The sequence below is a fragment of the Micropterus dolomieu genome, linkage group LG23 (assembly GCF_021292245.1).
Source record: "Micropterus dolomieu isolate WLL.071019.BEF.003 ecotype Adirondacks linkage group LG23, ASM2129224v1, whole genome shotgun sequence".
In the NCBI taxonomy this organism is placed as follows: Eukaryota; Metazoa; Chordata; class Actinopteri; order Centrarchiformes; family Centrarchidae; genus Micropterus; species Micropterus dolomieu.
In genome coordinates, this window is record NC_060172.1 from 4422200 (window position 1) to 4434062 (window position 11863).

Consider the following 11863-nt stretch of genomic DNA (forward strand, 5'->3'; position numbering starts at 1 on the left):
ACATATTTACACACTCCTGTTCATATGTTTATATTTTCTCTTTTATATCTTCTCCAGGCCAACTTCATTATTCTTTCTATTTCTTTTTTGATGCTTTGATTTGCAGCCCCAGCTGTAACACAACAATTTCTCCCTGGGAATCAGTAAAGTATTTCTGATTCTGATTCAAGCTTGAGATGCCCCAAAGGAGGCTAAACGTGTCGCAGAGCAGTAGCACTGCAGTACTCTGCAGTAGTACAGCTGTTACTGACAGCCAGAGACGCTGGTTCTTTACCCCTCTGGGACCTGAGTGATGTGGGTTGCTTTGTGAAGAGGAGACCACTCGTCCCTGATTTCTACTGCATCTTTAACGTTTGTGTCCCTCCATTACTTTCTTTCATGGTTAAAATGTGTGTGTGTGTGTTTTGGTTTGTTATTTATTTAAAGAGACAGTGCACATTAATGATCATGAGGACTTCAGTCTAATATGTAAATGTACCAGATTTAGCCAAACAGACTTATCTTTAATCTGTTTCTGGCAGGTTGATGACAGAAAATATTAAAACATACACGGGCTCATAAACACAGCTGTGGTGTGTTTCGCTGGTTTCCTGAAGCTGCAGGACTCTGACTGATGCTGCCCTCTAGTGGACACAACTGGTAGCTGCAGAGAGGAACCAGAGGAGAACTTCAAATACGAAGAGCGGGGAGTCCAACCACCGACCCTGTGATACTCTGATATCTGTCTCATTTTATTATAAAACAAAAACAAAAAGAGAATCTCTCTGTTCTCTTTGTGTCGAAACAACAACCAAAAAAACCTAATTCAAATGATCAGATTTGTTTTTTAGCAAATTCCTTTTTTTCACCGTCAAAAGAAAGACATTAAGAAACCTGAGACAGGTGGGTCAGGTGACCCGGAAGTAAAGATAAATATATCAAAACAATCACAGCGTCGCCGTAACATCATCATCCTCAGCTCAGAGTCAGACCTGCTGTCCTTCTGATCTGCTGTCACCTCTTAAAATGGTAAGATCTGTACAGGACCTTTCACACACATTCACACAGCGTTCAGGCTCTCAGGGGAAACTGGGAATTGATCCACCAACCTTCGCATAAGTGGACACTCGCTCTAGCTACTGAGCCACCGCTGTGTACCGGTGACCCCCAAACAAAGTAGCGTCCCTGGAGCTTCCTGCTTCACCTGCTGGGCTGTAAGTTGAAATCAGATTCAGGTATCTTCATCCTGCTTCTGGTGAAGAAGCAGCCGCGACCTCTGACCTACAGAGCAGCTTGTCAACCAGCTGATGGCTGATGTCACGGCGGCGAGGAGAATCCGCTACGTCACCCCGTAGTGTTTCAGGTTCATGTTGGTGACGTCAGCTCCTCTGCAGGTCGATGGAGGTGACGTTTCAGCAGCCTCCTCCTTCACCCTGAACTTCTGATGACTTCTGACGTCACCGCGAGGATGGTCCAGTGGGGACGACGTCGCCTTGAAGCGCCGGCAGCGTGGGTTCGAATCCCACTCAAGGTGCGTGACAAATAACTCTGTGTGTGTGTCTGTGTGGTCACAAACAAACTCAAAAACTTCAAACAAAAACTTCAAACTAAAACCCGCCGCTCGCTCGCTTGCGTTCGCTTCGCTTCAACGTGGATTCGCACCTTCAACCAAGTGAACACCATCTACAAACAGGTAAGTGGGTCCAGCTAGCTAGCTTGAAGAAAGCTAGCTAGCGAGACTGGTTTTCTGTTGTCTTCGCTCATTATTCTTTAGTTATCCCGCCTTTTTTCTGGCGTCTATCTCCTCCTGTACCTTCAAAATGTACATCTTTCCTAATGAGATGTGTTCTTTTGTTTTTATTGCTGATGTCTGTAATGGTTGATTTTAGATTAATATTTTTATGCATTTTAAAATGAATGTGTTCCTCTGAGAGCAGAGACTCAACTCTCTTCTAACCTACTCAACTTTAAAAGATTTCTGCTACGGCAGATGTGCATTTTGATTTGACTTCCAAAGTGAAGCTTTTACAGCTTTTTGCAGATTTCATCAGCGTGTCACATGACCAGCTAGAGTGCGTCATCAGCAGTGAGCTTCTATAGCTCAGTTGATAGAGGGTCAGTCTTAAATGTATGACTTTATGGTGCCAGACGGGAGTTCGATCTCCACCTCAGGCAAGTTGTAATTGGTCACAGCTTGAGAGTTTTGCGCAGCTGTTTGGTGTTTGAACTTGATGCTATCTGAACACGATGTTCAGTTCCTGCTGACTGCTGGAGTTAAATTGTATATTGTCTGTCTTGGAAATGTTTACATAGACATCAGTGTTTCTTCACACTTCTGGTTTGCTGTCTTTATTTCGTTCTCCAACTCTGAAGTAGACTTCACAGAAATCACTTTTATAAGCATCAAAGTGGTGTGTCAGCCGTTTGTGGTCCTCGACTGCCCCCTACTGGAGCATTAGTGTCATTTTATGTCCTCCACACAGATCAGTTAAGGACGAAACATTGAAGTATTGTTCTCACAGTGCCACAATAGTGCAGTGGTTAAGGTCTTGCCCTTGAAACTCAGAGGTTGAGGGTTCAAGTCCTATGTGAGGATTGGTTTTCTGACAGTGTTTGAATAGTTCGGTGGTTAAGATCTTGCCCTTCAGATCCGAAGGTTGAGGGATCAAATCCAGTGCACCAAACCTAAAAAGAAGTGTTTGTTAAGCTAGAATGTCTTTGTTTGTTTTACCTGTAGGTGGCGCTACAGGATACTCAGGTACTTGTCTCCGGTGACGCTTTTAGAGTTTGTTTCTTCATTTTCTTCACAGAATCTCAGACCCATGTTTCCGTTTGTGTCGAATCAACAACCAGCAAACCAAACTCAAATGACCACTCGTCTTTTTTTGCAAATTCCTCTTTTTCACCGCTTGAAGAAAGACATTAAGGAAACTGAGACAGGTGGGTCAGGTGACCTGGAAGTAAAGATAAATATATCAAAACGGATTTGAAAAATTGCTTATAGAGCAGCAGTTTGCAGCAGCAGCTACAGCTAATAGGTTTCACACGCGTTTTCTTTAGGAAATGCCCATTCTAGTTTTGTTTGATAAATGATAATCAACTTTATTGACAACATCCAGTTTCTGCACAAAACAACATGTGGAATCTATTGTCATCACCATCGGCAGGTAGGTAGATCTTAACTCTTAGCTCACTAGCCTTCTTTAAACAAATACCATTACATCAGAATCAGATTGAGCTTTTTTGCCAAGTACTGTTTTACCCATACAAGGAATTTGCTTAGCCGATAAGGTGCTACACGCAGACAAACATACAGTTGACATAAATATTTGTAGAAATATATAAATATGGAATAAACAAAATGGAAGAAACTGTTTTTGTGGCGAGAGGTTTTGGTCCTGATGGACCGCAGCCTCCTGCCAGAGAGGAGAGTCTGACACAGTTTGTGTCCGGGGTGGGAGGAGTCAGCTGCAATCTTTCCTGCTCGCCTCAGAGTCCTGGAGGCGTACAGGTCCTGAAGAGAAGGAATATTGCAGCCAATCACCTTCTCTGCAGAGCGAATGATACGCTGCAGCCTGCCCTTGTCCCTGGCGGTGGCAGCAGCGTACCAGATGGTGATGGAGGAGGTGAGGATGGACTCGATGATGGCGGTGTAGAAGTGCACCATCGTTGTCTTTGGCAGGCTGAACTTCTTCAGCTGCCGCAGGAAGTACATCCTCTGCTGGGCCTTCTTGGTGAGGGAGGTGATGTTCAGCTCACACTTGAGGTCCTGGGAGATGATGGTGCCCAGGAAGCAGAAGGAGTCCACGGTGGTGACTGGAGAGTCACACGGGATGATGGGGGAGGGTGGGGCTGGGCTGTTCCTGAAGTCCACGACCATCTCCACGATCTTCAGAGCGTTGAGCTCCAGACTGTTCTGGCTGCACCAGGTCACCAGATGGTCGATCTCCCACCTGTAGGCGGACTCGTCCCCACCTGAGATGAGCCCAATGAGGGTGGTGTCATCTGCAAACTAAACATGAAACATGAAGCTAAAGCTAATTTCAGAAACAGTGAGTTGATGATTCTGTGAAGGTTCTCTTCTTCTGACTGAAGAACTGAAGACGTCTCTCAGATGAGAGACAAAAGGTCTCTGAGTATCTTTAACTAAGTCCAGTTGATTTTAGCCTTCCTTGGAAGAGTTAACGAGGTGAAACTCGGCAGCAACGTGTCCTGATCCGTCACTCAAACATTATACTAACAACTTCCTGCCAGAACACGCCAACAAAACACCAGCCAATCAGAACCGTTGGAGCAACAGCATGTTTCTGTGTTTCTCAGCGCTGGAAAGTAACCAAATACATTTACTCAAGTACTATTGAAGTGGTAACAGAGTATTTGTACACAGTGATAGTACTTCTCCCTCCGCTGCTGTTCCTTGTGTTTCAGCCTGTTTGGCAACTTCAGTCTATAAATATCAGGACGAGTGGAAAAGAGAAGTAGCAGCAGTGAGTCGTCTGTCTGACTCGTCCTGCGTCCGTCCGTCTGATTCATCCTCCCTCCGTACGTCTGATTCGTCCATCCGTCTGGTACGTCCTCCCTGCGTCTGTCCGTCTGGTTTGTCCTCTGTCCATCTGTCTGACTCGTCTTCCCTCTGCAGGAAACAACATGCTGTCGCTGCTTCTTCACACCTTCACCTCCGTCTGCGTCGTCACAGGTGAGTCTGAACCTGAAGCTTTCCCCCCTGCCAGGTGTTCAGAGTTTAACCGGTGAGACACAAGAGACAGGCTGGACTAAAGACCGAGGGCACTACCGTTCATATGAAGGGTTGGACAAAATAATAGAAACACAGTATAGGTCAGCACAACTGGCGTCCTCCACAGGTGACGTGAACATGAGGACCGATCAGTCTAGGCTCGGTGTTTCTGATCAACTGTTCTTTGTTGGCATCAATGTGAGGCCGAATAAATAAACTAAAAGCCATCTCTTGGATACGTGAACATAAAGTTTACGACAGCACCATATGACAGAACTCGTCCAGCTGTCTTTGTCTCTCAGAAACATGCGAAAGGCTGAACAGGTGTTTGGTTTCTGTGGTTAAATCTGCCTCTTTTTCCTTTAAATCCTGTTTGTTGAACCCCGGAGTGTAAGAAACGGGTGAGGAAGGTGATGTTTCTGATGAACATGAGCCTTAAAACTCCAGTAACAGAAACCCTGAGACCGATACCAACAGAGTACTTCATTCAGCACCTTGTGTAAAATGCCACCTTTTGAAGCCAAAGTAGTTGATTGGTATTTTTATTGTTCTTATTTAGTCCAGGGGCGACAGCTTGAGAGACGTTTTTGTATTTGAATGAGAGAGGAGGAGTGAAATAGTTTAGTGACCACCATGAGCTGTGGAAAAGGAATTTAAATTAAGTTTAATTAAATTAAGTTTTTGATCTGTTTGTTGAGTAAATCACGGAGAATACTTTTGTTAACTTTGAATTAATAAAGAAGAGCTGCTTTTTCCTTTAGTGGTGAATCCTCCAAAAACATGTGTTGCTTGCATGTTTGGCTGCAAGCAACACTATACAAATATACTGATTACAAAAAGGATCGAATGCAGCACTCGTGCGACTGGACAGGTTTTGATACTCGAAGTCGATATCTTAAAGGTATCGAGTAGCGATACCCAGCCAGTGTGACAGAGTATTTGTACATCATTTCTGTTCCCTTAAGGTATATTTGTCCAAAAAAAGTACCCTGTAAGGTACGGAAATGGTCCTTATGGTGTTAACCATGGACGTTTGTTTAAGGTACAGAATCACTGCTGACAGCAAAGGCTACATTACTGTACTTTCAACAAGCTTCAGGTAGAGGCAAGATCCGCCGCCACCACGACAGAAACGGGTGGCGATGGTCCAGTGGATAAGACACGTGCCTTTGGTGTGAGAGATCCGGGTTCAGCTCTCCACGGTGACACGTCTACCAACGTGTCCCTGAGCAAGACACTTAACCCCTCGCCGGTCCAGAGTTGTGCGACCTCATGTATAGTAGCTGTAGGTCGCTGGATAAAAGCATGAGCTAAATGTGAGGGTACATTTTAGAAGAAGAGACACGCCAGTCAGTCACATCCTCAGATGTTATCCGGTGGTTATCCCGCCCCCCGCGCTAGAAAGCCAATCGTCTGCTTTTAACAGCCAAAGCGGGAAACATATTTCAGCCAATCGTGTGGCTCCACTGACGTACGGGTCTGTTATTCTTCTACTGTGCATACGAGGTAGACGTGACGCACGCGCAGTAGAAGTATAACCGCTCGTGAAAAACGCTTTTAAACCTTATTTTGGGGCAAAGTCGTCAAACTCTTCCAGAGATTTCCATCAGATTTTGCTGCTGATTCTGTCCATGTAGTTTTTATGTCCCGTGACCAGTGAGAGTGCAGCTCTCTGCTCATTCAGGCAGGCGGGAGTCTGGTCTTGTTAGTCCGAAGTCGCTGCCAGGAAGCGTTGCCAAGATGGCGGCCGAGTGGCGGGACCCGCCTATAAGGACTTTGGTTCCATTAATAAAATGTAAACGCTCCGTATTTGCGTGGCGCCACCAGAACAGCAGCCAGGGGCCATTCAGGTTCAGTCTTTTGCCCAAGGACGCTCGGTGAAGACGCACGGCTGCGTGTTGCATGTTCGTGTCGCTCTGCAGGTTTTCCTGTTTCCAGCCACAGTTCAGTGAAGTCTGACGCTTCTGATTGGTTCTCCTGCCTCTCAGGCCGTCGTCTGAAAACAATTTAGAAATTCAGTCAAAGTTAAATTTAACTTGTTCTTTAATAGAGAAATTTAAATGGACTCTGATCTCAAAATCCGTCTGTAGGGATGAGGATCGAGACCCGGTTCCAAAATTTAGTAACGTTATGTCTGGAGCGTCAAATCTGATTTATCTTGAAACGCGATGGACAAGAACTTAAAGACGATGTTTTGTCAGTCTAAGGTAAACCTGTTGAAAGGTTCGTGTCCTCTGCGTCCTAAACAAGCGCAGCTAACGTTAGCTTGGCAGTTAGCCGATTGTTCCAGACAGACGAGCCGCTCCTGATGCAGACTGACTGTACGGTGACTTTGCTGTTAAACATTATTTAGCTGGATTTAAAATATTCTAATCCTATAACTTAAAAACATCCAGGCAGCTGTGGGAACGCTAATATTATGTTTATCACAACTCGCATGTCATCTCAATATGAAACAACTTTATTGGATATTGTCGTCATACCGTGCAGGCCGACCTGAAGAATCGGCTCAGTAAGGCGCATGTCGCCCGTCTGCTTCCTCGTGTTCTGTCTTGTTGACGACCTGCTGGGTCTCTGTTTCAGGACGAAGACTCCAGGTCCTGGAGCTCAGTCCGCTCTCAGAGCGCTGGCTCGCTCCGGCATGAAGATCGGACGCATCGGTGAGAACAAACACAGAAGGTGTCTTTAGTGAGCTGTGAAGCTGCTGCCGCTGTGTCTGACCTCCTGTTTCTTCTTCTTGTCTGTTTCTTCTTCGTCGGTGCCTTCAGAGGACGTCACTCCCATCCCGTCGGACTCGACCAGGAGGAAGGGCGGACGCCGCGGTCGCCGTCTGTAAAAGTGCAGCGTGATTTTCTGACAATAAAAAGCTTAAAGAGTGTGCGTGTGTCAGAGTCTCTGTTCTCAGCTGATCAGTAACACGTGGATCCTTCAGGCCCTCGGGGGCCCGGGTCCACTTTCAGGACCTGAGTACAGATCTGAACCTGCTGACAGCTGACCCGCCCATCAGTCCAGCTTTACTGATTAGAACATCACTCTTATTCTGAAACTCTTCAGTACTCTGTGTATCAAAGTACTTTGGTTAAAGATGTGAGTACTCGTCAGCGTTTCCCTCAGTTTAACCTGAAAAATTAAAACTTCACACGATAAAACAGCTGAGAACTCTCATGTGTGTCTGACGGTTCCTCTCGTCAGTTTGTGGATTTAAAGCAGTTTGATTTAATGAGACTAAATGATGAGTTTGTTTGTAAGAATCAGTTTTATGAACAGAGAAATTCTCAGAAGACGTCCGAACGTTAAAAACTGTGAGGTAACGTATATTACTGCAGTACAGTGAGTAGTCGTATTTAATGTCTGTATTAATTAATCCACCTTGAATGTTTCTTTATCAACAGAAGTCTGAGTTATGAAGGATTATTTGTTACCAAGAACACCGTCATCAAGAAATATTGTGCAGGAACATTTTGTGCTCCAGATTCTGGTGGAACGTCTTTATTTATCGGCTTTAAAGCAAACAAAATGAAATATTATGGAATATAATTAGTAGCTTGTTTCTTTTTTGGCCATGTATTTCTTTCTTCTATACTTACAGACTTTCAAGGTTGGTTATCAGAATTATTTTTACAGATGCTTTCAGAAAGTGAAGCATGTCCCTGGTTTATTGGTGGTTGTTCCTCCCGCCACCAGGGGGAGCCGTCGCGCTGTCAGTCTGGCTGCCCAGAGTTCATTTAATGAAGGTCCGACAGGGCGTGAAAGCGGAGCTGCTGTCTGTCCTCTGATATTTATACCTATGAACGTGCTTGTGTTTCGGAAACCGCAGGAGTTTAAAATAAATCCTTAGTGGTGACGCGAGACACTGGATCACCTCAAGTGTAAATCTAAATGAAACGATAAGGATGATAATTCAGTCTCTATAAAATGCGTTTATACTGTCTGTAGATGAGATTAATTACAATAAGGATGGAACTGGATCAAATGTTTGAGAATTAGATTTACAGCCCTGTCAGTGTAGAGAAAGTGGGACAGTTTGGATTCTAGGAAGCACAGTGCAGCAGTTTCATGAAAGAATAATGTATCTGCGTATCTTTATTTATGGTTGGTCATTTCTTTAAATACACTAGGCTCCACAAAAGATGGCCCCCATACAGAGAGAAAGAAAGAGAACATAAAGGACAGGAAGGAAACAGAAGTGAGTGAAAGGGCTGCTGAGAGACACATTATATATGCTGTTAAATGTTAATATAATATTAAAATGCCTAATAATGTGTTACTGAATGCCGTAAAAAGGATTTCTCATGTGTTTAATGTTGAATTTTAACTTTATCTAACAAAGTGTCCCACTCAACTTCAGTGCTTCCAGTTTGCAAAGAGGGCGACAGGTGATGTTTAAAGATAAGAAATAAATAAATAGGCTTAATTTCTGTCTTCACAACAACCTATTTAAACAAAATACACACTATTTTAATACTTTCTAACTGATTTAGGTTGTTTAAAAGGCAATTTACCAAAAGGTGTCCCGCTTCACCAGGTTGACCCTGCAGAGGCTGCGGACACGCTGAGCGCCTCTTTGCGTGGACGCTGGTTGGACTTGGGAGCCGTAAGAGTTGTAACTGTTTCCGTGACAGTTCGGCTTAGTGGTGGTTGTGACGCCCTAAATCTGTTTGTCCTGCGGCAAATGAAGGAAGCGCCACCACCTTCAGTTCAGCTGAAAAGGTTTTGCAGCGGTGAGATGACTTCGCTGTCCGAGCCGGCAAATGAAGCGCGTCTTCAGTAATTCATAAACCTTCTTCCTCTCCTGAAATACGCGCGCAGGTCTCCACAGTCCGTCACCAGCTCCTGACCGGCCGACACCTCTGCAGCTTCTGGAGTAACTGGACAGTGGCAAAAGGTGAAGAGGCACATTTTGGGTTTGGTGGTCAGAATGAAAAAACTGGCCATTTAAAGGTCGGTTCACAGCGAGTTAAATAATATAAGAGATCTTGTCTTTATTTTATATAGAAGTCAGCAGTAAGTCATGTTAATCAGAGGCTACAGTCTGTTTTCCAAATATGAACAAGGATATTAGACATCCTCCCACCAAACACATCCTCCATCAGCAGCAACAGGCTTCTGTCATTGGCTACAGTCACTAAGCGTCCGGCCTGGTTACTCTGGAAACTGCAAACTCTGATTCTTCCGTTAAAGAAAGGTTCAAACCTCTGCTGTCACCACGGACATGAAGTTTGTTTGTTTGATCCAGATAAAAGAGGCCGGGCGCTGCAGCTTCAACACGCATCAGTTTCAGCAGGACCAGACGTCCCGAAAAATCCGGGACAGTCCCGAATTACGAGCAGATGTCCCGACTGCTGTCCGGTTTGTCCCGAAAATTAGAGCCAACATGAGTTTTGATTAAAGCCTAATTAAACATTAAGTAGTTCTGCAGCTCATCTGGACGAGGAGTCAACGGCCTTGTTACAGCCACAAAGAAACACTCGCGCTCTTTTCCCCTCTTTGTTTTCTTGTGCTTAGTGCAAGTTACAGTCGCGAGGACAGAGAAAGTGAAGCTTCAGGCGGCCACGGCGGAGAGATCTGACGCTGCACTGATGAATAAAATAAAAATAGAAATGAGGTAAAAGATCGTGATTTACCTACAAATCCACAGCTGTTGTGTTTTTCCTAAGACCAGACAGGTGATTTCATGAACAAAAACAAAATTATTTTCAGGTGTGTTTATGTTCATTCAATCAATGTACCGGTAGCCACGCCCCCTCACCGCGCCCCGAATTTCATCCATTCTCATCTGGCCACATAAAATCTGATTTCAGGTCTGCTGAACAGTCTATGATTATCACAGTGAGGTTCTGGTGACCTGTCCCCGGAGGTCAGGTCACCCTGGAGAGAGAGGTTGATGACTTGCTTTTGTCTGAAGGTTCTCAGCACTTCAAAAAGACAAACGACACATAAACACTCAACACTGAGAGACGAGAAGGAAAAACTAACACAACAAACTAACTGTGATCTGGTCCCTTCAGCTGCCCAGATGTGAAAACCAATCTGCATTCAGGAGCTTCAGTCGCTCTCCGGTTTAGACTGGACGCTGTCCCGACCTGCACATTCAGCTCAGAGCAGTGCTGACTCACACTGCAGCTGCACATCATGGGATCAGGATCTGACTCAGAAGCTCAGTCTGCACTCAAGTTAACATTATTACAAACATCAGCCGTGTTTCCGTCCGGTCGTCCTGCGAGCGGATAAACCAGCGGCGAGAAGTGACCTGCTGACGTCACTTCCTGCTTCACAGACTCTTTAGATAATAAATCAAACCTGTGGTCACAGTTTCTTTATTCCACATGTTGATAAAAAACAGAAAAAACAGTTTAAGTAAAAAAACTTTATAAAAGTTTGTTAATGAAAAATAAAGATTTGTGGTCTCTCTGCCGCCAACAAACCCCAACAAATAAAACTCATTACAGTTTTTCTCAGTCGCTTTGGTGCATTTCTCAAATCATCCTCAACATTTGCAAAACAGTAAGTGCATTTCTCAAAACAGGTAGTGCAAACGGCACAACACAGTGGTTTACCTGCAAAAGCCCATAACTTGCTCAAAATCCTTAGTCTGTCAAAAGCAAATCTTTCTGTCATTGAACTTGTCAGCGCCTCAGAACGACAAGTCCTCGTGTCTCGTTTATGAACAAGCAAGTCAAAATGTTTAGCCATCTTGTCAATATAACTGTACTCTGTAAGTATTTTCTGATGTACATTTTGGCTAAGATTTTGATGACAATGATTGAAAATGCACAAGGCTGCACTTTTTTTGTCTGGCATATATATCACTTTCACCAGTACAAAGTTATATATTGCAGGAGAGAGGACAGGAATCACAGCTATGCTTTTACTGTTCGTACTGTAATTTGTTGACAGAGCACGTCATTGTAACATTTCTCTTCCACATCACAACAGATATATATATATATATATATGTATATGTATATATACACTACCGTTCAAAAGTTTGGGGTCACCCAAACAATTTTGTGTTTTCCTGAAAAGTCACACTTATTCACCACCATACGTTGTGAAATGAATAGAAAATGGAGTCAAGAAATTGACAAGGTTAGAAATAATGATTTGTATTTGAAATAAGATCTTTTTTACATCAAACTTTGCTTTCGT

The 11863-nt window shown here is 44.1% G+C and overlaps 1 protein-coding gene and 1 long non-coding RNA gene across 2 annotated transcripts in view; both read left to right on the forward strand.

Moving 5' to 3' along the window:
• The first annotated feature begins 4359 nt into the window (after nt 1–4359).
• Nucleotides 4360–11863, forward strand: part of LOC123963891 (hepatitis A virus cellular receptor 1 homolog) — a 13184-nt gene continuing 5680 nt past the window's right edge. Inside the window, exons 1-2 of the mRNA XM_046040989.1 lie at nt 4360–4547; nt 4619–4675. Of these exons, the coding sequence (XP_045896945.1) occupies nt 4627–4675 (49 nt within the window). The 5' untranslated portion in view covers nt 4360–4547; nt 4619–4626. The remainder of the gene's footprint in view (nt 4548–4618; nt 4676–11863) is intronic.
• On the forward strand, nt 5807–7592 carry LOC123963902. The gene is made up of 2 exons (XR_006823274.1): nt 5807–7374; nt 7483–7592. It is a non-coding gene; the product is annotated as an uncharacterized LOC123963902 (long non-coding RNA).